Source organism: Scyliorhinus torazame, chromosome 25 (assembly GCF_047496885.1).
Source record: "Scyliorhinus torazame isolate Kashiwa2021f chromosome 25, sScyTor2.1, whole genome shotgun sequence".
Taxonomy (NCBI): Eukaryota; Metazoa; Chordata; class Chondrichthyes; order Carcharhiniformes; family Scyliorhinidae; genus Scyliorhinus; species Scyliorhinus torazame.
The window spans coordinates 9,234,249-9,261,961 of NC_092731.1; the positions used below are offsets into that span (position 1 = coordinate 9,234,249).

Below are 27,713 nucleotides of genomic sequence, written 5' to 3' on the forward strand. Positions count from 1 at the left end.
GCAGAGGTTAAGGTTAGGGCTGGATTCACTTGGGGATATGGGGGAGGGGGGGATATGGGGGATATGGGGAGGGGGATATGGGGGAGGGGGGAATATGGGGGATATGGGGGAGGGGGGATATGGGGGAGGGGGGATATGGGGGAGGGGGGAAATGGGGGAGGGGGGATATGGGGGATATGGGGGAGGGGGGATATGGGGGAGGGGGGAATATGGGGGATATGGGGGAGGGGGGATATGGGGGATATGGGGGAGGGGAGATATGGGGGAGGGGGGGATATGGGGGAGGGGGGATATGGGGGAGGGGGGATATGGGGGAGGGGGGATATGGGGGATATAGGGGAGGGGGGATATGGGGGATATGGGGGAGGGGGGATATGGGGGATATGGGGGAGGCTCACCCTGCCTGCTCTGACGAGGTCGTTCACCTTCTTGTGGCACTGGGTGCCTGTCCGTGGTGTTAGGGCCACAGCGGTGACGGCCTCTGCCACCTCCCTCCACAGACGCCGGCTGTGGCGTGGGGCAACTCTGCGGCCGTGCCCGGGATACAGGGCGTCCCTCCTCTGCTCCACCGCGTCCAGGAGCGCCTCCACATCGCGTGACTCGAACCTCGGGGCTGAGCGACGGCCAGCCATCAAGTCGGGTGTTGCGGTCGGCTGTTCCGGTCGGGTGGGGGGGTTCTGCGCGGCCTTATGAGCCGTCACGCCGTGCAGCGCGTATGACGCTGCACGGCGTGAACCACTGCGCAAGCGCGGATCCCGTTACGTCGCTGCTAGCCCATTTCGGGCCGCAGACTTTCGGCCCATTTTTATGACGTGACGCAAGTGGGATTTGCGCCGTTTTTTGCGCCGATCGGCGGACTTTCCGCCGATAATGGAGAATTTCGCCCCTGGTGTTTGTCGATCAACTTTTCTGTTAAATTCATTGTGATGTTTTCGTATTTTAAGGGCACAATCTAAATGCAAACTGTGTTATCGATCAGTGGCTTTGATTGCAAAAAACATTTACGTAGCTGATGTGTGTCACGAGGAATGGGTTTAATGGCGAAGTCCCCCAAAACCTGCTAGCAACTCACTAGCCTCAGACATGAAGAATGGTCTTTTGAATAAGATACCAGTGGAACTGCACCCTGCCACAACTGAGCACTTGCAGGAAAGGTATAAAAAAAATATTTTAATTGAAATGTTTATAAAACTTTTATATCAAAAACAGAAAAAGAACAATAGGCATTAAACATTAACATAGTGCAAAAATAGATATTTCCCCAAACTGCTCTGTCTTCCCAGACCGAAAATAAATAAAAAACAAACTAACACAACACTACCCCGCCCCCCCCCCCCCCCCCGGAAAGCTGCTACTGCCGACATTTTAAATTAAATTTCCCCAAGAAAGTCGACGAACGACTGCCACCTCCGGGAGAACCCTAACACTGATCCACTTCAGGCAAACTTTATTTTCTCAAGGCTGAGAAACCCAGCCATGTCACTAACCCAGGTCTCCACACTCGGGAGCTCCGAGTCCTCCCACAATAACAGGATCCGTCTCCGGGCTACCAGGGAGGCAAAGGCCAGAACGTTGGCCTCTTTCACTCCCTGAACTCCCGGGTCTACCGACACTCCAAAGATCGCCACCTCTGGACTCGGCACCACCTGCGTACCTCGCACCTTGGACATTTCCCTGGCAAACCACCGCCAGAACTTTTGGACATGGTTTGCTGGGCTCCCCCACACCTCGCACATCTGTCTTCTACCCCGAAAAACTTGCTCATCCTCTCCAACATCATGTGTGCCTGGTGAACCACTTTAAACTGTGTGAGACTGAGCCTGGCACATGATGAGGAGAAATTGACCCTATTTCGAGCATCCGCCCATAGTCACGGCTCTAACTCCCCTCTTAACTCCTCCTCCCACTTGCCTTTAAGCTCCTCCGCCGGGGTTTCCTCCGCCTCCAACAGCTCCTGGTAGATATCCGACACTTTCCCCTCCCCCACCCAGGTACCAGACACTACTCTGTCTTGTATCCTCCGTGGTGGCAGCAGCGGGAAGGCCACCACCAGTTTCCTCAGGAAGGCCCTCACTTGCAAATATCTAAAGCCATTCCCTGCCAGCAATTTAAACTTGTCCTCGAGCGCCTGCAGGCTGAGAAAGCTCCCATCTATAAACAGGTTCCCCATCCTCCTAATCCCCGCCCTCTGCCAGCTCTGGAACCAGCCGTCCATCAGGCAGGAACCAGACCGACGCGCCTTCCACACTCTTGTGTCTCCTCCACTGCCCCCAGATCTTCAGAGTCGCCACCACCACCGGACTTGTGGAGTAGCGGGCCGGCGAGAACAGCAGAGGTGCCGTTACCAGCGCCCCCAAACTGGTGCTTTTGCATGACGCCGCCTCCAACCGCTCCCATGCCAACCCCTCCCCCAATCTTACTGACCATGGCAATGTTGGCCACCCAGTAGTAGTTGCAAAAGTTTGCATGCCTGCCCACCCTCCCCCGACTGCGTACCAGCAGCACTCTCTTCACTCGCGGGGTCTTGTTCGCCCACACAAATCCCGAGATGATCTTATTAACCCACTTGAAAAAGGCTTTATGGATGAAGATGGGAAGGCACTGGAATACAAATAAGAACCTGGGGAGGACCATCATTTTCATGGTCTGTACCCTCCCCGCCAGTGACAGCGGGATCATGTCCCATCATTTAAAGTCCCCTTCCATTTGTTCCACAACCGGGTCAGATTAAACTTATGCAACAAATCCCACTTCCAGGCCACCTGTATACCAGGTAACGAACACTCATCTCCACCCTCCTCAGCGGCAGGTCCCTCAGTCTCTTCTCCAGTCCTTTAGCCTGGATCACAAACTGCTCGCTCTTCCCCACGTTCAATTTATACCCCGAGAAACTGCCAAATTCCTTAAGATCCGCATTGATTTGTTATGTTGTAGGTGTAACATAAGCGGCTTCCTTGTGGTGCACTTGACAAAGGAAGGTTCAGACGTGGAGATAACTTCAACACGTTTATTAGACTATTTACACTTCTATTACTCGGGTTCAACACTACTGCTAATCCGACTATAGCTACCCAGACTGACTAACCAGCTGCTGCAATCCGCGTGGTGGGTGTAATATTGAATCAACCCTGTGTCTCTACTCACTGACTGTCTCCACTGGAAAGAGGCAGATCATGTGTGTGGTGTCCTTTATATATGGGTTGGTATAATGCCCCCTGTGGTCGTGTCACCTCCTTGTGTATCGTGAATGTCTATTGGTCATGTCCTATCTACTTGATCTATTGGTTGAGTGTGTGTGTGTGTGTGTGATGTTTCTGGTCCTCCCTCTAGTGTCTAGCTAGTCTACATGCATTTACATTGATGCACATCACCACATCCCCCTTTTTCATATGTTACATATTTTCTGCACACTTTGTGAGAAGACTGAACAAAACCAGGTAGATAAGTTAAGGTATATACAAGTCATGAAAACAGTGATTAAACAATAAGTCCAAATCATTCACGTGAGTGCAAAAACCATCAATCACCATGGTCAAATGTCTCTCTTGGTTATGAACGCCATCAACATCCCTGTGCCACAGGAACCAAGAAGTGGTCAAATCACTTTGCTGTCTGATTTGGAGTCCCTTTCTTTTTTCGATGTTTGTGATGGTGCTGTCGGATGGCATCTTGTAGCTGATAAGGTGTTGACGTTGAAGAGGTACCATCAACAATATCATTCGAGGTCATGGATGTGCCATATGTTGAAGTTGGATAAGACTGTACATACTGGTTCTGGCCACATGCTGTGCTGGAAGGGTGATCCTGCTGAGAACCGTTGAGCTTGTCGAATTGGAAACAGAATTGCTGCTCGCATAAATACCTGGTGATGGTGTGAAACTAGAACCTTGCATCTGATAGGAATATGCCGTCTGGCCAAGTTGGGGTGTAGCAAATCCTGGGCTGTAACTAAGGCATCCAGTCTGTAGTGCAGATTGTGCTTGCGGTTGTCCTCCTTCGGTCTTGATTCCATTCGTGGGCAATCCGTAGTGCTGGCCTGTTTGAGAATATGCTGCATAGACTCCTGGCTGCTGCATGTCTGAATACTGGGTTTGTCCAGCATGAGCTGTCATTGGCTGCACTGCTGGTGTGGACAAAATGTGTGGATATAGCTGTGGTGAATATTAGTGTATTCCCCTTGGACTGTAGCCGCTGCTTGTTATTACTGACCCAGTGTAATTGTTAAGTGATCCATCTCCTGTCGTTGTGGCATCTGCTGTCACCCTGAGCATGCCATCACTGAGGTTGCGGCACTCCCTGTCTCGAGTAAAGTCCGGCTTCCGTGAATCAGAGTCGGCGTTTGGTTGCTCCCCATCTGGAGTCTGATCTGTTTTAACTGAGTCAGTGTTGGTTTGTTGATGCTCCCTGTCCGGAGTCTTAACAGGTTCACTGGAGTCAGCTGAGATTTCTTGAAGCTGCACATCTGGAGTCGGAACATGCAGGAATGCATTGACTTGTGGAGAGGTTCGAGCGAATGAGGGTGGAAGTATCATGGTGTCACCGGAGTCACCAGTGGTCTCACAGTGATCGTCGAGTGCCTCTGTACACACTAGCTGAGGTCTGTCACTTTGCACATCTTGCATGGAAGGTGGGATGCTGTCGTCACTCATCTCACATACCGTAGGTAGATCCTCAGTAGCTGCTTGTTGTTCACTTGGATTGGGTAAATTGTCAGAGTCTTCATCTGGTGGTGCAAACAATGTGGGTGGACTGTCATTGTCTTGCTGTTGTCCTTCATTTGGGCTTGGACTGTCATCGTCGCTTTGTTCTTCACTGTAACATGATAGACCGTCATCGTCGCTTTGTTCTTTGTTGTAGCACGATAGACCGTCATGGTCGTCCTGCTATGCACTGGAGCGTGGTAGACTGTCATAGTCTTCTTGCTGTTTACTTGAGCATGGCAGACTTGCATCGTCTGCTGCTAGTTGGTCAGAGGAGGTTGCTAGACTCTCATGGTCTTGTTCCTGCAAGGACTGCGCGTCGGAGTCTTGCGTTGCTTCTATTGTGGAGGCTGTCCACGAGCTCGCTGCGGAGGCTTGTGACACTGGAGTCACGTCTTGTGTATGCAAGGACTGCGCTCTGGAGTCTTGCGTTTCTTCTATCGTGGAGTTTGTCCACGAGCTCGCTGTGGAGGCTTGTGACACTGGAGTCACTTCTTGTTCGTTCAAGGCTGCGCTCTGGAGTCTTGCGTTTCTGCAATTGTGGAGTCTGTCCACGAGCTCACTGTGGAGGCTTGTGACACTGGAATCACTTCTTGTTCATTCAAGGACTGCGGTGTGGAGTCTTGCATGTCTTCTTTCGTAGAGTCGGGAACCCTGAGCGGTGCGTGGACCACGCTCTGTGTAGCAGCAGGCCGCTCTCTGTGGGCTTGTACCGCTCTCTGTCTCTTGGTTTCAGGCTGCAGCATCATCCTGCACTCACGAGTTGGGATATCATATCTGCTGGGCTGAAGATCCTCAAATCCGAAGAACAAATCCGCGTCTGTGTCGGATTCAATACGCAACACGTCTTCAATGTGCAACACGTCTAATTGCGGTTTGGATTTGGTACTGGGGTAGCCTCCCAAGGTGAAAGGTTCGTCTGTGTCGTTGTCTTCTAGGACCATATCATCACTGTTTGCGTCGGAGCTGGCATTGGGCTCGCGAGGACCAGAGAAAATGTAAAGGTCGGTATCGAAGTATTCAAGGTCGGAATCATCGGTTTGGGCGTAGGTAACTGCTTGTTGCAGGGCTCTTCGGAGGATAATTTCATTTCCTGGTTCAATTTGAGGCATTGTGCTGTCATTCCAAGTGAAGGAAGGTCGTTTTATAGCTTTAAAAGATTTTTTCTTTGATTTGGGACGTTTCCCCTATAAATGGGCGTGGCCCGGGGCCTCTGACGTCATGACGCATGTGACGTAGCGAGTAGGAAGCGATTGCACATGCACAGATCGCTGTTCCTTTACCGATGGCCATTTTCATGATTGTGCATGCGCGCCGTCTTGCGCATGCGCAAACGGACCTTCCCGTTCTGCGCGCTTCTCGCGCAACTGTGCAAGTGCAGTCCCTTTAGAAAGATGGCCGCCGATCACAATTGTTCTCTGCTCCGGGATCCCGGCCTCGTGGTGAGTACTGGCGCTTCTCTTGCTGGTTGGAGTGTGTTTTCCTCACAGTATTTGCCGAATTTGTCCAGGACTGCCTGGAAGTCGCTCCTGTTTTGCCCTTTGGAGAACTTGAATTTTTTAAAGATTTCTTCTGCTCTGGGACTGGCTATGGTGAGCAGAAGCTCTGTCTTTTCAGAATCGGCCGGTCTTCTAGTTCGGTTGCCACCAGGAAGATTTCAAACTTTTGCTGGAATGCCCGCCAGTTTGTATGGAGATCGCCGTGTCACTGGAGCTTCTGCGGAACACGGATCTAGAACATCTTGCCTGGGTATCGTTGCTGGTTGTCACTGTACGATGAGGTATGGCTATGTGGATTGAAACAGTTCAGTGCTGGTACCATGATTTGTTATGTTGTAGGTGTAACATAAGCGGCTTCCTTGTGGTGCACTTGACAAAGGAAGGTTCAGACGTGGAGATAACTTCAACACGTTACTCGGGTTCGACACTACTGCTAATCCTACTATAACTAGGGACCTGGGACAGCAATCGCACCCACCGGATAAAGCCCTCACCAAACCCAAACCTATCCAGCGCCTCCCACAGGTACTCCCACTCCACCCGATCAAAAGCTTTCTCTGCATCCATCGCTGACACAATCTCTGTTTCCTCTCCTTCCGAGGGCATCATAACAATATTTAAAAGCCTCCAGACATTAGCATTAAGTTGCCTGCCCTTAACGAATCCAGTCTGGTCTTCCCTGTAGAAGCCAGGTATTTCTAACACAACTAGTATAGGTAAAAGATAGCTGTTTAAGCATAAATATTAAGCCCCAGTTTTAAATATCCATTTAAAATTCACCCATAACCTCAGGTCATGACAAAACACATAGCTTCAACAGAGGCACAAAAAGCCTGACACATGCATAAACTAATTTGAGATAAAAACAACATTTTCACTAAGCAAAATGAAAAAGCTATTGTTCTAATAAATTAAGAAATGAGCTGTACCAGTAATCAGATCAAGGACGAAGCAGGCATCATAGCAACATGAACGCACCATTGTTCACAATACAGATAACAGCTAAGTCAGCAGAAGACCAGTTTTTGCTGGTAAAGATTAAGCAGACTATCGCATTCCATAACATGCACACGTATTCAGACATGAAACAATTAAAACTAATGTTGCACATTGAAGATGGACGGCCTGCCGTCAAATAAAATGCGTTTGAGTCTCACCCAAACCAATTAGGATTATATTGGGGTGTGATTAGATGACTTAAGACAGATATGAAAGGGTATAACTGAAGAGGTATTTGGCCACCATTTTAGTGTTGTGTGTTGCGGTGTGTTTTCTGTGTGTTTTTGTGAGTGTTTTGTGTGTGTGTTTTTGGTGTTTTAGTTTAGTTTGGAGTATAGTTTTAGATTAGTTTTTGTTTTGTTGGTTTGAAGCTGAAGATTAGCTCTCTCTCTCTCTTTTTCATATTTCATTTTCAGACTTTGACTTTTAAAAGTTATTGTCGAGCTATCTACCTAAGCAAGAAGATAATGTCTTAGATTCTCTGAAAGCTTCAAATTGTCTACGAATTGCCTTTTAAATGACTTTCAAATCGTATCAATAGAAGACAAATAAAACAATTCCTATTGGCACCTGAGAAGTTTTAACTTAAATTTCTACTGAGTTCCAGTAATCGCAAAGTGCTGCTGGTAACCGAATAGTAGGAATACTATAAATTCCTTCAACTTGGCGCAGTCCAATATTAGGAATCTTTCAACTTGGCGTAGTCGGCAGCAGGGGGAGTACTGATACGACCTTCGGAGGAGGCCAAGGCGACGAAGGAAAGCTTCGGAGATAATCGGAGGAGGCCCGGAACCTTCGGGAAGCTTCGGAGATAATCGGAGGAGGCCCGGAACCTTCGGGAAGCTTCGGAGGTAATCGGAGGAGGCCCGGAAACTTCGGAGATAATCGGAGGAGGCCCGGAAGACAGCCAGAACCCACGGCTAGACTAGGGTAAGAAATATCTTTTCCACCCATTAAAAGTCTTAAAGCCACATCAATCAGTGCTTCGGCCCCTGTAAAGAACATTTTTATCGACTGTGTTAAATCAATCAGGTGCCAGTCGTTGAGACTAACATAGGCGTGGCTGAAAGATTAGCCACGGCAATCAGCGATCAAGGAAAATCTATGGCTGATCCAAATCAAAGTGTAGATTCAGAGTCTTTAGCAGGAAGAAAATTACTCCCCACTACATCCAAGGGGGGGGGGGGGGGTGCTGGAATACCAGATGTTTCTGTTGAAGATTTGTTGGGGTATTTTAGATCTTTCATTCGTAGACAATTTGACCTATGTGAAACCTCAAAAAAAAATTGAATCAAAGTATGATATCCCCAGAGGACAGTGGTCCTCAAAAGAGCATGGGGAAAATGCACACGATTACACAGTGCAGAACGTGTAAAATGGTCCCTGGTAATTATGGGACAGATACGCAGTCAGCAAGAGATCATTATTAAAATTAAAAGTGATAATGAGTATAGGTCCACTAAAGACCAACTAATTGCAGTTGTTGAAGAATTGCGAGATGCAAAATCCAAACTTGAGCATTATGATGAAATTAAAACAGATTTGCAAAATAAAACCTCTGAACTCCAGCAGTTATCTTTTCAAATAGCAGAATTCCAAATTCAGGTTTTTAAAGTGGAGTCAGAATTCCAAAAACAAGTTTTTGAAGTGGAGGCAAAATACCAACAGTTGCAATTAAATACTGAGCGAAGTGATGATGAGTATAGGTTCACTAAAGACCAACTAATTGCAGTTGTTGAAGAATTGCAAGATGCAAAATCCAAACTTGAGCATTATGATGAAATTAAAACAGAATTGCGAGGTGCAAAATCCAAACTTGAACATTATGATGAAATTAAAACAGAATTGCAAAAGAAAACCTCTGAACTCCAGCAGTTATCTTTTCAAATAGCAGAATTCCAAAATCAAGTTTTGAAGTGGAGTCAAAATACCATCAGTTGCAATTAAAAACTGAGCGAATTGAACTTGAAATTGCAAGTTAATCGAAGAAAGATGTGTTTTAGAAAGAGATATAAACAACGTCACTGAACTCTGCAAATTTTTGACACATAGTCTTTCTGTGCAGAAATTTGAACAAACAGCACAAACTCAGAAAGCAGCCCAAGCATCCCACCTAGTGGCACAATCGGCAATTGCACAGCCAAGATCAAGTGTCAAGAATAAATCAGTTCCTTTGTCAGATGAATCAGACGAAGATAGTGTTCCTACAATGCAAAATACTAAATTAATTTGACTAGCCCCTTTAAAATGCAAACGGGTTAGAGTTGGAAGCAAAAAAATAGAAGAAGACGGTGAAACTATCACTAGAAACATATTTGACCACCAATGGATTCATGAACCAACAGACCCTTCAAAAATTGACGAATGGGCCAAAGGTCTTCCACACCCTAAAAAAGGTGGTATGACCTCATGGGATGGAATTCACAGATTACAAGCCATTTACAGTCTCCACCCATTTGATGGAGTACAAATTCTGACTATCATGCTAGGTACTCGTGTAATTTCAACCCTTAGAAATGAAGTAGAAGTTGCCCTTGGAGACGATTTGCAAAATTTAGAAGCTGGTTGGCTAGCAGTCAAGAATTGGCTTTTAAAATTTCGCCCCCCGAGGACCAATTGGTCTAAGATCACATCTTGCATTCAAAAAAATATTGAAGATATTCAGGATTTTGAGGAAAGATTTTTACATACTTGGATGGAATATTCAGGGATGACACTCGACCAGGAAAATGACACATGGGATGCAAGCACTTTAAGTCCATTAAAAACGGCTTTTATAGCCGGTGTTAAACCTGAAGTTTCTGCTGCCTTGTATTTGGTTTTACCAGCTTGGGCCACAGCTGGCACATACCGAGACATAGTTGACCGATGCATTCAGATCGATCGTGGTTTGCACAATCAGGCACGTTTTAACACTGCAGCTGCTCAAATGCAGCCTATTGCTCAAATCCAGCCCATGTTACCTGCTGCTCCAGCGGCGGCTGTTGCAGCACCTGCAGGAATATCAGCAGAAACTACAATTTCACCACCAGCGCCAGGGCAAACATGTACCCTTGCGCCATTAAAATCATGTAGGAAAATACCACAATGTCTTTTCTGTGGTGGAGTAGGACACTGGATGGCAAAATGCTGTCATAAACAACGGATGGATTCGAGAGATGATAATGAAGTAGACAATGTTCACTACAATACATTTCCACCTCGTGGTCAACCATGTAACGCGTACCAACAAGACACACCCAGTACGGCTTCTGGTCAGTCCCACTGGCTAAGCAACTACAACCATGGTTTGCTTTTACAGTTAATCAGCAACAGTATCACAATAGCCCAACTGTTTACCACATGACTCTACAGAATCATCTCAGGCAACTGCCTGTTCGGCCTTCCACCATTATCCATGAAGATGATGTTCTGATAACCTCCATCAATAAAAATGATCATGACAAAGACTTACGGGTGGTCTTGAACCACCTCAGTGCTAATAGTCACAAAGCTAGCTTTGCCAAAGCACAAATTGCCCAGAAAGAAGATGTTTACTTGGGACAGAAAATTTCCAAAGGAAAAAGGGAACTTACTCAGAACAGAACGGCTGCCATCAAAGCAGCTAAAGAAACCTCAATGTATCGCTAAAAAGTTGCCAAGAACTGTCAACTTAAGAAAACTGTCACTATTCTGAATGTTGCTTTATTAATTTAAAGTAATTAACATATATTGTTAGCTGTGTTTCCTTTAACAGAATCGACAAATTCATCTACAGAAAACCAAGATACAGCGCAAGATTGGTTCAGTTATATATTCAATAAGTTATTGTGTTTGATACTTTAAAATAAATGTTTAGAATTAGCTTGGAAATTAAAACTTCAGAAAAGTAACTCTGAGTAAAAGCAAATCTATATTCCAAAAGAACAGATCGTTCGAAGGCATTTGATAACGGGAATTTGGCAGCAATCCACCTTTTACTCCCAGTCCATTTGAGTGACAAATATAAAAAACGTTTAGAGATGCGAATGGCATCATTCCAAGCTATACGCCCCTTTTTGTCTCTGCAAGAAAATTAACCCTTTCAACAAGCTTTTGTGTATAATCCAGAAGATGTCAAAGACTTGACAATTCACATCCAATACAAAGTTTCATTGTTATTCATTTATTCGTGAATTATTATTAATAATTTATTAATAAATTACATAATCAATTTTGATAATCATTTTACCATTTATTACTAGATCATATGTTCAACATTTTTATTGTATAATCATTTTATTTGTATACATGAAGTTATTATTAATTGTTTATTGCTGAATTATGTAATCATGATATCAATTTTCAATCAGTATATCAATGTTAAGATCTGTAAAATGTTAACCGTAGTATTACAAAATCGAATGGCACTTGACTATGTGCTAGCTGAAAAAGGTGGCACCTGCGCCCTGATTGGTGCAGAGTGTTGCACTTTCATTCCCGATAACTCTAAAGAAGTTAAAGATTTGGCATTACATATCCAAAAAGAAATCAAAAAACTTGATCCACCCCAATTTATCTCTCTCTGGGATAAAATTTGCGAGTGGCTTGGACACACTGGAATGTCCACAATAAGGATAATCCTATTCTCCTGTGTAGCTGTATTCATCATTTACATAACATACCAATGTGCTAAGTGCATCAAAAAACTATTCGCTAAACACAGGGGACCAACTATCGGAATGTTTCAAACTAACCCAACTGCTCCCCCAATTGATGAATTTGAGCTGAAATACTATTATTGAAATGTTACTGATCAATCAACTATTTGACTATATTAACATATTGTAGAATTTATTAATACTGAATCAGTAGGATCAAATTTGATTAATTTATTAATTATAATAATTATTTTGAAATGCCTGTTGCAATGCTAAGTGTCCATTCTATTGTTTTCAACTGCAGTGACAATATGAATGAGTTATTCTTTGCGTTTTTACCTATCCTATCGCATTAATGATGTCTTTTATCTTATTCTTATATATCTCACTTAATCTTTCGATTTATCAAAGGGCTGACTGTAGAAGCCAGGTATTTCTAATACAACTAGTATAGGTAAAAGATAGCTGTTTCAGCATAAATATTAAGCCCCAGTTTTGAATACCCATTTAAAATTCACCCATAACCTTAGGTCATGACAAAACACATAGCTTCAACAGAGGCACAAAAAGCCTGACACATGCATAAACTAATTGGAGATAAAAACAATATTTTCACGAAGCAAAATGAAAAAGCTATTGTTCTAATAAATTAAGAAATGAGCTGTACCAGTAATCAGATCAAGGACGAAGCAGGCATCATAGCACCATGAACGCACCATTGTTCACAATGCAGATAACAGCTAAGTCAGCAGAAGACCAGTTTTTGCTGGTAAAGATTAAGCAGAATGTCGCATTCCATAACATGCACAAGTATTCAGACATGACACAATTAAAACTAATGTTGCACATTGAAGATGGACGGCCTGCCGTCAAATCAAATGTGTTTGAGTCTCACCTAAATCAATTAGGATTATATTGGGGTGTGATTAGATGCCTTAAGACAGATATGAAAGGGTATAACTGAAGAGGTATTTGGCCACCATTTTAGTGTTGTGTGTTGCGGTGTGTTTTCTGTGTGTTTTTGTGAGTGTTTTGTGTGTGTGTTTTTGGTGTTTTAGTTTAGTTTGGAGTATAGTTTTAGATTAGTTTTTGTTCTGTTGGTTTGAAGCTGAAGATTAGCTCTCTCTCTCTCTTTTTCATATTTCATTTTCAGACTTTGACTTTTAAAAGTTATTGTCGAGCTGTCTACCTAAGCAAGAAGATAATGTCTTAGATTCTCTGAAAGCTTCAAATTGTCTACAAATTGCCTTTTAAATGACTTTCAAATCGTAATCAATAGAAGACAAATAAAACAATTCCTATTGGCACCTGAGAAGTTTCAACTTAAATTTCTACTGAGTTCCAGTAATCGCAAAGTGCTGCTGGTAACCGAATAGTAGGAATACTATAAATTCCTTCAACTTGGCGCAGTCCAATATTAGGAATCTTTCATTCCCCTATCATCCCCTGGGACATAATCCTCTATCTTCGTGGCCAAGATCTTAGTCAATGGCTTGGCATCCACATTTAGCAACGAGATTGGCCTGTTCAGGGTCCTTCTCCCGTTGCAGAATGAGTGAGATCGAGGCCTGTGACATTGTAGGGGGGAGGATTCCCTTCTCTCTCGCCTCATTAAAGGTCCTCATTAATAGTGGGCTCAACATCTCTGAAAATCTTTTTAAAAATTCCACTGGGAAGCCATCCGGCCCCGGACCTTTGCCGGACAGCATGCCCTCCAGCCCCTTAACAATTTCTTCTATCTCGATCGATGCCACCAGCCCTCCACCAGACCCTCCTCCACCCTCAGTAACTTCAACTGGTCCAGAAATTGCCTCATCCCTTCCGCACCTGCTGGGGGTTCCGACTCATAGTTTGCTGTATAATTCCTTAAAAACTTCATTCACCCCCTCTGGGTCTGAGACCAAGTTGCCCTCCTTATTCTTTACTCCCACAATCTCCCTGGCTGCCTCTCTCTTCCTAAGCTGGTGCGCCAGCATCCTGCTCTCCTTCTCCCCATATTCATACACCACACCTCTAGCCTTCCTCAACTGTTCTACCGCTTTCCCTGTGGTCAACAATTCAAACTCCCCCTGAAGTTTGCGCCGCTCCCTCAGGAGTCCCGCGTATGGGGCCTCCGCATATTTCCTATCCACCCAGAGTAACTCCTCTACCATCTCTCCCTCTTCGCCCTTTCCCTCTTTTTTCTATGGGACCCGATCGATATAAGTTCCCCTCTAATAACTGCCTTCAGAGCTTCCCAGACCGTCGCTGCCGAAACCTCTCCCGTGTCGTTTGTTTCCAAATAGTTCTGGATACTCTTATTCACTCGCCCGCAAACCACCTCGTCCGCTAACAACCCCATGTCCAGTCTCCACAGCGGATGCGGCCCTCTCTCATCCCCAAGCCCGATTCCAGCTTGGGTCACTGTCTGTGGGGAGTCTGCACATCCTCCCTGTGTGTGCGTGGGTTTCCTCCGGGTGCTCCGGTTTCTTCCCACAGTCCAAAGATGTGCAGGTTAGGTGGATTGGCCATGATAAATTGCCCTTAGTGTCCAAAATTGCCCTTAGGGCTGGGTGGGGTTACTGGGTTCTGGGGATAGGGTGGAGGTGTTGACCTTGGGTAGGGTGCTCTTTCCAAGAGCCGGTGCAGACTCGATGGGCCGAATGGCCTCCTTCTGCACTGTAAATTCTATGAATAATCTATGAATAAGCCGCAAATCTACCCAGTGCGGGGAATGATCCGAAACTGTAATCGGCAAGTATTCCGTCCCCATCACCTTTGGGATCAACGCCCTGCCCAGGACAAAAAAATTAATACGGGAATAAACTTTGTGGACGTGGGAGAAGAAGGAAAGCTCCTTGTAAACCTCCAGGGGTCTACTCCCCCGCATCTGTTCCATAAAGCCCTTCAGCTCCCTTGCCGCCGCCGGCCTCTACCCCGTCCTGGATTTTGAGCGATCCAATTCAGGTTCAATGACCGTATTAAAGTCCCTTCCCATGACCAAGTTGTGTGACTCCAGGTCTGGGATTTTGCCTAACACATGCCTCACAAAATCCACATCGTCCCAGTTCAGGGCGTAGACATTCACGAGCACCACTCGGACCCCCTCCAGCATCCCACTCACCATGATATACCTATCCCCTTTATCAGCCACTATTCTCCCAGCCTCAAATGCCACTCGCTTGTTGATCAGAATTGCTACCGCCCTGGTCTTCGAGTCCAGCTCTGAGTGGAACACCTGACCCACCCAACCCTTCCTTAATTTCATCTGGTCAGTGACCTTCAGATGTGTCTCCTGGAGCATTGCCACGTCTGCCTCTAGTCCCTTTAAATGCGCGAACACGCGTGCTCTCTTCACTGGCCCATTCAGACCTCTCACGTTCCAAGTAATCAGCATGATTGGGGGGCTACCACCCCCCGCCCCCCCATGCCGACTAGCCATCACTCTTTCTTGGCCAGCCCCGAGCCCGTGCCCCCCCCCGCTTCCCCGGGCACCCCCTCAAGCAGCAGCCGCCCCCGACCCTCCTTTTATTCCCTGAAGAAAATTTATCTCTTGCCCGCAGAGCAGCCAACCCCCCCCCCCCCCCCCCCCAACACCAAAAACCTAATCTCCCAAATCAAACACCAACTCAACACTAAGTCACCCCCCACCATGCTCCCAAGAGTCAGCTGATCCATGCTGACCCTGATAGCCCCCGCCCCTGGTGCCGGTCAGCCTATCGCCCTGTTGTTCGGGCCCCTCTCCCCACATAGAAAAAAACCTATTTACACTTTCCCCAGTAAGTAAATAACAGCTCTCCAAAAGCCATTAGCATAACCATAAAGCCAAACAGACACACTCACTTAAAACAGAACCCAGTCCCCGAAGGGTAGTACTCGCTTCAGGGCCCCCCCCTCATATCAACCACCTTCTTAACAAAGCGCCCTCCAGCCATCCCCCCAACCCGTTCTCTCGCCCATGACTAACCACAATCTTATTTAAAACAGAACACAAGTACAAACCGCCGCCTCCACCCATCTTCAAAGCATTAAGTGTCTCTGAACTCGAGTCCAATTTCTTCGCTTTAATAAATGTCCAATCATCATCTGGCGACTCGAAATAATAGTGTCGGTCTTCGTGCGTTACCCACAGTCTCGCTGGGTATAACACCCCAAACTTCACCCCCTTCTTAAAGAGGGTCGCCTTTGCCCGGTTGAACCCCGCACGTCTCCGCACCCAGGTTCTGAATGATGCGCACCTCATTATTCTCCCACTTGCTGCTCCGTTCCTTCTTGGCCCATCGCAGGACGCGCTCCGTGTCTGAAAATCGGTGGAAACGGATCACCATATCCCTTGATGGGTCTTTCGCCTTGGGTTTCCTTGCGAGGGCTCTGTGGGCTCCATCCGGCTCCAGGGGTCGAGGGAAAGCCCCCGCTCCCATCAACGACTCCAGCATACTCACCACATACGCTCCCGCATCTGATCCCTCAATACCTTCGGGAAGGCCAACGATTCTTAAATTCTGCCTCCTGGTTCTGTTCTCCAGCTCCTCCCAGCTTCTCCTGCACCTGCTTGTGGCGGTCCTCTAGCACCTCCACCTTATGCTGCAGCACAGTTATCTCGTCCTCTTGGTTGGAGTTTTAATTCGATCTCCTGGATCGCTTTCCCCTGGGCTGCCTGAGTCGCGACCATTTGGTCGATCGATGCTTTCATCTGGTCAAGCATTCTCTTTTTAGCTCAGCAAAGCAACTCTTGAAAAACTCCATCTGCTGCTCCTTCGGCCAGTGAGCCGCCGCTCCCTGGTCCTTGACGTCTGCCATGCTTCGCCGCACTGCCAGCTCCCCTCGCTTCCCTCTATCGGGACTGATTCGTTTCACACGGCCACTTCTGGTCCAGCTATCCATACACCGGGGGGTAAATCCTCCTTACTGATGCTAACTCCACCGATTTATTTCATAAAGTCCACAAAAATCCAGGAAAAAAGATCCGAAAGTCTGATTCAGGCGGGAGCGATCGAATGTCCGACCTACTCCTCCATGGCTGCCACCGGAAGTCCACTTCCAGGAAAATTAAACACTAGAAAATAATCTGTCAGGGTGAGATGCATTTTTGCTCTCCCCTTTGTGACTTGAAGATCATTCTGTCCATGTGCATGTGTTGGCTCTCTACACTCATCCCCAGCTTCTCCAATCTATCCACATAACTGAAATTACTCATCCCTAGAACCATTCTCGTATATCTCTATCGCTTTCACCTCCTTCCTAAAATGTGGTGCCCAGAACTACGCGCAATACTCCAGTTCAGGCTGAACCAATGTTGTATACATAGGTTACCATAGCTTCCATGTTTTTGCATTCTGTACCATTATTAATAAAGCCCAAGATGCCGCATACTTTATTAACCATGTTCTCAACCTGGGTGGCACAGTGATTAGCACTGTTCCCTCACAGCGTCATGGACCAAGGTTCGATTCCGGCCTGGGTCACTCTCTGTCTGGAGTTTGTACTGTTCTTCCCGTGTTGTGTGAGTTTTTTCTGCATCCTCTGGTGTCCTCCGACACTCACAAATGTGTGCAGTTTAGATGGGGTGGCAGGAATTGAGCGGAGGAGTGGGCCTGGGTAGAGTGTTCTTTCAGAGGGATATTTCAATGGGCTGAATGGTCTCCGTCTGCACTACAGGGATTGTATACATTCCCGCCATCTTCAATGATTTGTACACATATATATGCAGGTCCATCTGCTCCATCTCCTGTAGAATTGTACCTTTGGTTTTATATTATCTCTCTACATTCTTCCTTGCTAAATGGATCACTTAACACTTCTCTGCATTAAATTTCTTTTGCCACTTGCTTGCCTTTTGCACCAACTTGTCTGTTATTTTTGAACTTCTACATTATCCTTCTCACAGTTCCTAATAATTCCAAGTTTCGTTTGTCTGCACAATTAGAAGTTGTGCGCTGTGCACCAAGGTCTCGGTCATTTATGTATGTCCGAAAGAGCAGGGGCACAAACACAACTCCTGGGGATCTCCACTTTAATCCTTCCTCCAGTCTGATAGACAACTGTTCATCACTATTCTCTCTTTCATGTCACTCAGCCAATTTCAAGCTCCAGTTTTGCTCTGAAGCTTGTTGCATGGCACTTTATCAGATGTTTTTTGGAAGTCCATGTGCAGCACATCAACTACATTACCCTCATCCACATTCTGTTACCTCGTCAAGAAACAGGAATGTTAGTTCAACACAATGGGCGGGATTCTCCGACCCCCCACCGGGTGGGAGAATCGCCGGGGGTGGGCGTGAATCCCGCCCCCGCCGTCCTCCCAATTCTCCAGCCCCCCAAAAACCGGCCCGGCGTGAGTCGCACCGCCCGCCCCGGTGAATGACGGGGTCCGGTGCGACTCGGGCTGGAGCCGCCCAAATTCTTCGGCCCGTGATTGGCCGAAGTCCCGCACGCCTGTAGCCGGTCCCGCCGGCGTAAATTAAAGTAGGTCCCTTACCGGTGGGGTATGGCCGCGCGGGCGGGCTCCGGGGTTCCTGGGGGGTCACGGGGAGATCTGGCCCCGGGAGGTGCCCTCACGGTGGCCTGGCCCACCGATCCGTGGGCGGGCCTGTGCCGTGGGGGCACTCAATTTCTCCGCATTGGCCGCTGTGGTCTTCCGCGATGGCCGATGCGGAGACGAACCCTCCCGCGCATGCACGGGGATGATGCCAGCATGCGCTGGCGCTCCCGCGCTTGCGCCGACTCGCGCCGGCCCTTCGGTGCCAGTTGGCATGGCGCCAAGCCCCTATCCCACCGGCTGGGCACCAACCACTCTGGGTGGTTCACGCCACTCCGTCCCACCGGGACCCCCCCACTCCGCCGGGTACAGGAGAATCCCGCCCAATTTGTCAATAACAAATTAATTCTGCCTTTTCTTCATTCATCTGCATTTGCCCAAATTATGCTAATTATGTCCCAAGTTTTAATTTCTAAACGCTTCCCCTCCACTGAGTTTAAACTGACTGGCCTGTTGTTGCTCGGCTTATCCTTATCTCCATTTTTGAACAAGGGTGTAACATTTGCAATTCTCCAGTCCTCTAGCACTGCACCTTGTATCTGAGGTGCAACGGAAGACGATGAGTTAAGTTTATTGCTAGGAACAGGATGGAAAGAGATTATTTGCTAGAAGTCGATGAAATACAATTAATAGTTGTTATTTATTTATTATTTCTCTTCAGCTGGGTGAGCAATACGGCCCCGTATTCACCATTTGGTTGGGCAGTTGTCCTGCAGTGGTGCTGTGTGGCCACGAGGCGGTGGCAGAAGCGTTGATCGAGCGAGGGCATGACTTCAGCGGCAGATATGTCTTGCCTGTCTCCAGAAAATTGGCAAATGGCCTCGGTGAGCAAACTTCATATTCTCTACTTGAATTATTATTGCTGCTTTTACTACCCTAATAACTGAAAATTTAGAATGAGCCCATTTCATTTTCATTTCTTTTCATTCACTCATTTTCATTTTATTCATTTGTCCACTGACTTTATGCGGGTTACGGATCTTCCACTGAAGTTACCTCGTCCAATCCAATGTCCCCGCCTTTTCCCCTATCACAATAGTCATTTATAATAACATGTTCCATGTTGTACGAACCCCCAGTGAAAAAAGCATTTCTTAGAATAACTTGTTCATTCTTCCAGTGATCATCCTAATTCTTTAGCATTTCTAAAACACTTTTTCTGTCCTCAAGGCATCACAAAGCTCTTCGTAACCTATGAATTAAAGTCCTTCTGAATTGTTAGCTGATAAAGGAACAGGTAATATGTTTTTTGTGTTCTTTGAGGAATAAAAGTTGGGTGGAACACTGAGCGCTACCCTGTACTTTGCTGATCATTGTCATGGATCTTTACATCTACCGGAATAAGAAACGGCCTGAGTAAAACGACACATGCAAAAGAGATCCTCGGAACAGCAATAAAGTGTCAGCCTATGTTATATATACTGTAGTTTTGGCAGATGATCGTGAACCCACATCTTCTAACTCAGATGCCAGAATTCCAGTACTGTACCAAACTGACACTGGAAAGCTTTAAGCATTAGTAGCTGCCAATTGGGAGACCCTGGGATTTTCTGGAGCAAAAACACTGAGAACAGTTATCACTTTAACATTACCACCAGGGAGCTGCGCTTGCCCGAGGAAATTCAAATGTTTGCCACTACCCGACATAATAAGCTGAGCCTCCTGACGTACCGCCGTAGCAAGGGAACTCTGCCTCTTCTTGTTCACCATGTCATGGCTAATGATTCACGGGAATTGCACCCCCTCCACTTCCAGCTGCAGATCTCTGAAAGGCAGACTGTAGTTCCTGATCCCCGCTCTAATGTCCAGCTCATGTCCGACAACAGCAGGCTGCTGTTGGTCATATTGTTCCTCATCCGAGGTCCAACCAATGGAATCCCAGCTTCTTCTCATCCAGATGTGATTCTCAACTGTAGAAAATAAATTCTCAGCAAAATTACTTTGAATGAAGTGATTGAGGAATATGTGCGGTTTAATTGTCCGGGTGAGGTCTCGCAGGTGGTGGTGTGGGAAGCTTTGAAGACAGTGGTGCGGAGGGAGGTGATATTGTTTCAGGCAAAGGTGGATAAGGAGGAGAGGGTGGAGCGGCAAAGGTTAATAGATGAGCTATTGGAAGTGGACAGGAGGTATGCAGAGTATGTTGATCCAGCACTGTTGGAAAAGAGGAAGGAGTTGAAGGCGAGTTTTGACCAGCTATCCACAAGGAAGGCAGTGCGCCAATTGAAGCGGGCGAGGGGAGCGGACTACGAGTATGGAGAGAAGCCAGGATGCATGCTGGCTGGTCAATGTCGGAGGGAGGCAGCGGCAAGGGAAATTGTTCAGTTCAGGATGGGACAGGCAAGTTGGTGGTGGCTCCGGACGAGATTAATAGGGTTTTTGAGGAGTTCTATGAGAGGTTGCATAGGTCGAACCACCAGGAGAGGATCGAGGAATTCAGGAATTCCTAGGTGGTATGGAAGCTAGCAGGGCTGGATGGGTTTCCGGTGAAGTACTACAAAAAATTTAGGGATAACTTTGCGCCGCTGATGGTGGGGATGTTTGAGGAGGCAATAGGGAAGGGAGTGTTGCCACAGACTTTGAGGCAGGCATTGATCTCCTTGTTGCTCAAGAAGGATAAGGATCTGACAGAGTGTGGGTCACATAGGCCCATATCACTCTTGAATGTAGATGCAAAGGTGTTGTCGAAAGTGTTAGCGAGGATCCTGGAGGAGTTCCTCCAGAAGGTGATAGGGAAGATCAGACAAGGTTTGTCAGAGGGAGGCAGTTTTTTTTCAAACATTATGAGGGTTCTGAATGGAGTTAATGCATAGGCGGAGGCAGAGGTAGTAGTGGCGCTGGACGCCGTGAAGGCGTTTGACCAGATAGAGTGGAGGTATTTATAAAGAAAATATTTTTATTTTCCTCCTTTTTCACATTTTCTCCCAAATTTACACCGAACAATAAACAATCAGTAACGAATGCAATGTCAATCCCCAGATTGTCATGTGAGAGTACCTTTAAGAAGTGGGTGTTTATTAAATAGCTGTAGTGGATATACCTTTAAGAAATGGGTGTTTATCAAATAACTGCAGTGATGTCAGAGTGTAGGTGGAGCTGGGCTGTCTGCCTGTTTTACTTTCGCTTTGGGCTGTCAACTACATGGTGTGTTTAAAAATGTTAATTGGATTCATAGAATTAGCATTGTTTTTTTGTTTAAAAATACTTTAGTACTCTGTTGCATCACACCTGTAAAGTGGGTCCTTGTGCTCCCCATAACCAAAATCTATTCACAGTTATGGTTCAGGTGAACTCCATGATACACTTTGAGGTTCACTAAACCCTGGCTGGTAACAAATTGGGGGCTCATCCGGGATACAAGTCTATCTATTAGGTTTGCTTTGTGAACTTAACGTCACTGAGGGGTGAGCATATTGTGGTTGCTTTTCATCGTGTGGTATTCCAGTTTAAGCAGGGAGTGTGTTGTGGACAATGGCTCTTTCAGAGGCTCTGACGTTTTTGGGGGTGGAGACGGTCACACACAGTATCTTATGAACAGAGACTACAAACAGGTTTTTAGATTTGGCAAAAACATTGCAGTTAACATTAACACCTGACAGAATATGAAAAGAGGTACTTACAGTGTGAGCTGAGCATTTAAAATTGCCTGAGCAATAGTCTGAGTCATTAGAAATGGCAAAAATTCAGTTACAAATCAAGCAACTTGAACATGAAAAAGAATTAAAGCAGCTTAAATATGAAATGAGAAAACAAGAGAGAGAAAGGGAGATACAGATCAGGGAAAAAGGACAGGAGAGCGAAGAAAGAAACAAAGAATAGCCCCGAGCAAAACAAAAAGAGAAAGGGAGATACAGATCATGGTAAAAGAAAAGAAGAGAGAAGAAAGCAACAAATAATGAATCACCTGCTCTATTTAATCGTTCCCTAAAATTTGACACGTAATCCAATAATGTAGGTTACGATTTCTCACTCACCAATTTTTTCTTACTCAATTTAAGTGGTCCTCGTACCTCATGACCAAACATTAATTCAAAAGGACTGAATTCGGTTGACTCATTAGGTGCATCCCTAATTGCAAACAGTATGAATGGAATTCCTTTATCCGAAACCCCTTCATTGTCTTTGATGTCTGATGCTACCTTTCTAACCCTCCCTGTGATTCTGGGTGGTACGCAGTTGATTTAAATTGTTTTATTCCTAAGCTATCCATAACTTTTTTGAATAACCTTCAGGTAAAACTTGATCCTTGATCCGAATGTATTTCTGTGGGTAGTCCCTATATAGTAAAGAATTTAAGTAACTCTTCCACAATCTTTTTAGCTGTAATATTACGTACTGGAATGGCCTCTGGAAACCTAGTAGACACATCCATTCTCGTCAAAAGATACTGATTCCCACTTTTTGTTTTAGGAAGCGGTCCTACACAACCAATTAAGACCCTTGTAAAAGGTTCCTCAATTGCTGGAATTGGTATTAAGGTCTCTGGTTTTATCACTGCTTGAGGTTTCCCTATCACTTGACATGTGTGACGTGATCGACAAAATTTAACTACATCTTTATGTAGTCTAGATCACCAAAAATGTTTTTGGATTTTAGTTTGTTTTCCTTACTCCCAAATGACCTCCCACTAGTACCTCATGTGCTACTCGCAACACCTCCTTTCTATACCCTACAGGCAATACTACTTGATGAACTTCTGCCCACTTTTCGTCCACCTTCTATTGTAACTCCGCCAATTTTCTTGAACTAAAAATACCCGCCTCATCCTCCACCTGTTCTTGTTCTTTTTCAACCATCTGACCAAAAATCATTTCTGATAATTGAACTTCAACTTTATCTTCACTCTTTGATTTCTCCTCTTGTCTTAACCTGTGACTTTGCGACCTTGTTACTACACAATCCGGAAAAATCCCAGGATATTCGTCCTTGAACACTTCAGTTGTCTGATTTTCCACTGGCTTATCAACCACAGTATGCATCACTCCCACCTGTGATACAGCTACAGCATTACCCAAGATAAACTGTATTCCTGGACAAGATAGTTTATCTATTACTCCTACTACAATTTCAACGCTCTTCACTAGACTTTCCAACCTTACCTTATATAATGGAACACTGCTCTTCGCACCCTGAGTTCCACATATTACCACCTTTTCTGGCAATATTCTTCCCAAACTACATAACTCCTCATCTCTTACCATTAAAGATTGACTAGCTCCCGTATCTCTTAAAATTGTGACTTCTTTACTTGCTCCTCCCGATACACATGAGTAAACTTTACCCACACATGTAATTCTTTAAAGAGATCTGGCACCATCTTATCAATCCCCTCTTTATCAATCTGTACATTCGTTTGCTCCTCCTTCGCTTCACTCGGGCTTTCCTTTACCACTTCAACAAACCCCACTGTCTTATCCTATTTTGCCACATCAGTCTTCCCAGTGCATTTCTTCAACCATCAACACCGTGACTTTACATGGCCTAGTTTATTACAGTGAAAACATTTGAAACTTTTCATTTCTCTTCCACCGTCATGGATTTCTTTTTTAATCTGAGGTACATTCTCCTTCTTATCTCCCATCAGATCACCTTTACCTCTACCACTTGAGTATTTCTCTTTTCCCCAGTTTCTATCCCTCACAGGCTGAAACTGATGTCGGTTACCAAGCTTTGATTTATGAACCAATTCATTATCATCTGCCATTTCTGCTGCTAATCTTGGAGTTTTAACCGTCTGCTTTTCCACATTCTACATCAGGAATTGAATTTTTAAACTCTTCCAAAAGCATAATTTCTCTGAGAGCTTCATTCGTTTGGTCTATTTTCAAAGCCCTTAGCCACCTATCAAAATTACTCTGCTTAATCCTTTCAAACTCCATGTATGTTTGACCAGGTTCTTTCCTTAAATTTCTAAACCTTTTGTCTGTAGGCTTCAGGCACTAGTTCATATGCACCTAAGATGGATTTTTCCACCTCCTCATCCGTCCCAGATACCTCCTCCAGTAGTGATGCAAACACTTCACTAGCCCTACCTACCAGCTTTGTTTGAATCAGTAATACCCACATGCCCTGTGGCCATTTCCTTTGTTTAGCCACCTTCCACCTTCTCAAATGAAATGAAAAAGGCTTACACCTCCTTCTCATCAAACCTTGGCAATGCTTGGACATATTTAAATAGATCCCCACCAAGCCTTCGACTGTGATCCTCTTTCTCTTTATCCTCATCACTATCCTCCAACTGTACATTTCCCTTTACATCCGCCAATTTTAAGTGTTATGTTTCATGGTCATTTTCTGAAGTTCAAACTTCTCTCTTTTATCCCTTTCTCTTTCTTTTTCCATGATCTGTATCTCCCTTTTTCTTTCCTCTCTCTTTTTCTTTTTCTCTCATTGCATTTCAAGCCGCTTTAATTCTTTTTCATGTTCAAGTTGCTTGATTTGTAACTGGATTTTTGCCATTTCCAATGAGTCAGACTGTTTCTTAGGCAATTTTAAATGCTCATCTAGCGCCATTAGTACCTCTTTCCTTTTCGTATTCTGTCAGGTAATGTTAACTGCAATGTTTTTGCGAAATCTAAAAGCATGTTTTTAGTCTCTGTTCGTGACCGCTTCCACCCCTAAAAACTTCAGAGCCTTTGAAAGAGCCATTGTCCACATCACACTCCCTACTTAAACTGGTATACCACACCTGACGAGCAGCCATGATATGCTCACTATCCCTTTTCATACCCCCGAACTTCCTAACGCCATGACCAATGACTCAATCGTGAGTGCAATCAGCAGGGGCGGCATAGGACATCCCTGCCTAGTCCCACGGTGGAGAGGAAGGTATTCTGAGCTGATGCTATTTGTGTGGACATTGACCCTCGGCTCCTTATATAGTAGCTTTACCCAGTCCACAAAACTTGGTCAAATCCCAAATCGCTCCAGAACTGCCACCCATTCTACTCGGTCAAACGCTTTCTCAGCGTCCAATGCCCCAACCACCTCCGGTTCCTTCCCCTCTGCCGGTGCCATAACCACGTTCAATACCCTCCTAATGTTCGAAAAGAGCTGCCTCCCTCTCGCAAACCACATTTGATCTTCATCTATCACCTTCAGGAGGCACTCCCCCAGCCTACCTGCCAGTATCTTTGCGTCCACGTTTAGAAGTGATATGGGCCTATACGACCCACACTCAGTCGGATCCTTATCTCGCCGTTCCAAAATAAAAGTTCCTGAGCTTGTAAGTCACCCTCAGCTTCGCTGGATATGCAATGCTGCACCGCACCTTGCTAATGTACAGTGCCCTCTTCACCCAGTTGAAGGCAGCCCGCCTCCTTGCCAGCTCCACCGTAAAGTCCTGGTATACATGTATACCAGCTCCAGCCCACTGCACCACCCGCTTCTGCTTGGCCCAGCTCAGGACCTTCTCCTTCACGCTGTACCTACGGAAGCACAGAGTCACTGCCCTTGGCGGCTCACTCGCCTTTGGTACAGGCCTCCACGACCGATGAGCCCGATCCAGTTCATATCGGGAGGGGTCCTCCCCCTCCCCCAGTAGTTTTGCCAGCATCGCGGCAAAATACTCAGTCGGCTTCGGTCCTTCAACTCCTTCGGGCAGCTCCACAATCCTCAAGTTCTGTCGCCTGGATCTATTTTCCAGGTCTTCCATTTTTCCTTGCAGATCCTTGTTAGTATCCATCACCTTCCGCATCTCTTTCCCCATCGAGGCAAGTTGATCACCGTGCTGCAATAACGTCTCCTCCACTTCCTTCAGCGCCTCCCCTTGCTCTCGCACCTCCGCCACTGCGTTTGATCCTTATCTTTCTTAAGTAACGGGGAAATCGATGCCTACCCCAAAGTTTGTGGTAACACCCCCTTCCCTATCGCTTCCTCAAACATCCCCATCATCAGCGGTACCAGCTTAACTTCGAATTTTTTGTAATATTCCACCGGAAACCCATCCAGCCCAACCACCTTCCCAGACTGCATCCTCCCAATCGCATCTTTTATCTCCTGCTCCACTATCGCCCCTTCTAATGTCGCCCTGTCCCCCTCCCCTAACCTCAGGTACTACAGACCATCTAGAAATTCTTGCATTTCCTGGCCTCCCCCAGGTGGCTCTGACCTGTACAACCTCTCATAGAATTCCTTAAAGACCTTGTTAATCTGATCTGGAGCCACCACCAACTTCCCTGCCCTGTCCCGCACCTGGACAATTTCCCTTGCCGCAGGCTCCCTCCGGAGCTGACCCGCTAACAGCCTTCTCTCCATGCTCGTAAACTGCACCCCTTGCTCGCCTCCATTGGCCTACGGCCTTCCTGGTAGATAGTCGATCAAAGCGCGCCTGAAGTTCCTTCCTCTTTTCCAACTGCGCTGGGTCCCTATCTTCTGCATACCTCCTGTCTACCTCCAGCATCTCATCTATTACCCTCTGATGCTCCAACCTCTCCTCTTTGTCTAGCCTATCCTTGAACAAGATCACCTAACCCCTCACCACCGCCTTTAAAGCCTCCCAGACAACCGCTTTCGACACCTCCCCCGTGCAGTTAAAACATACATATTCCTCGATTACTTTTTCAATTTTGTGACAGAACCCTCGGTCCCCCAACAGTCCCACAATTAACTTCCACCCTGGTCTGTGTGCCACCCCCTTCTCCAGTACCATATCCACCCAATGCATGGCATGATCTGATATTGCAATTTCCAAGTACTCTGACCCTTTAACCCCAGCTAGCAGCACCTTCCCCACCATGAAAAAGTCGATCCGCGAGTACACCTTATGGACCACTGAGAAAAATGAGTACTCCCGCTCCCTCGGGTGCAGAAACCTCCAAGGGTCCACCCTCCCATTTCCACCATGAGCCCAGCCAGCACCTTCGCCCCTTCCTGATGGGACCAGCAAGCGGGCTGTGACCTGTCCAATCTTGGCTACTGCACCAAGTTCCAGTACCCCCACTATCAGTTTGTATGTGTCCAAGTTGGGGATGGCCCCACACACCTTCTTTGCGAATCCCACATCGATCCAATTGGAACCATATACACTTACCAGCGCCACTAGCCTCCCCTCCAGCGCTCCTGTCACAATCACATACCTACGCCCCCTGATCTGAAACCACCTTCTCCATCTGGAACTGTACCCTTTTGCTGACCATTACCGCTACCCCTTGAGCCCTTCTGTCAAATCCAGAGTTAAACGCCTGACTAACCCAGCCCTTTTTAAGTCTCACTTGATCCTTCACCCTCAGATGAGTCTCCTGAAGCATTGCTACATCGGCTTTCAATCTTTTACGATGCGCAAGCACCCTTGACCTCTTGACTGGACCTCCCAACCCCCTCATGTACCATGTGACTATCCGAACTGGGGGTCTTTAACTCCCCCTTCTTATCCACCATCATA

At 46.2% G+C, this 27,713-nt stretch overlaps 1 protein-coding gene and 1 long non-coding RNA gene across 4 annotated transcripts in view; one reads left to right on the plus strand and one right to left on the minus strand.

Moving 5' to 3' along the window:
- LOC140402296 (uncharacterized) overlaps positions 1-27,713 on the minus strand; it is a 269,290-nt gene that overhangs the window by 83,697 nt on the left and 157,880 nt on the right. The window lies entirely within an intron of this gene.
- LOC140402295 (cytochrome P450 2C38-like) overlaps positions 1-27,713 on the plus strand; it is a 102,045-nt gene that overhangs the window by 17,568 nt on the left and 56,764 nt on the right. Inside the window, exon 2 of the mRNA XM_072489965.1 lies at positions 18,996-19,158. Within this exon, the coding sequence (XP_072346066.1) occupies positions 18,996-19,158 (163 nt within the window). The remainder of the gene's footprint in view (positions 1-18,995; positions 19,159-27,713) is intronic.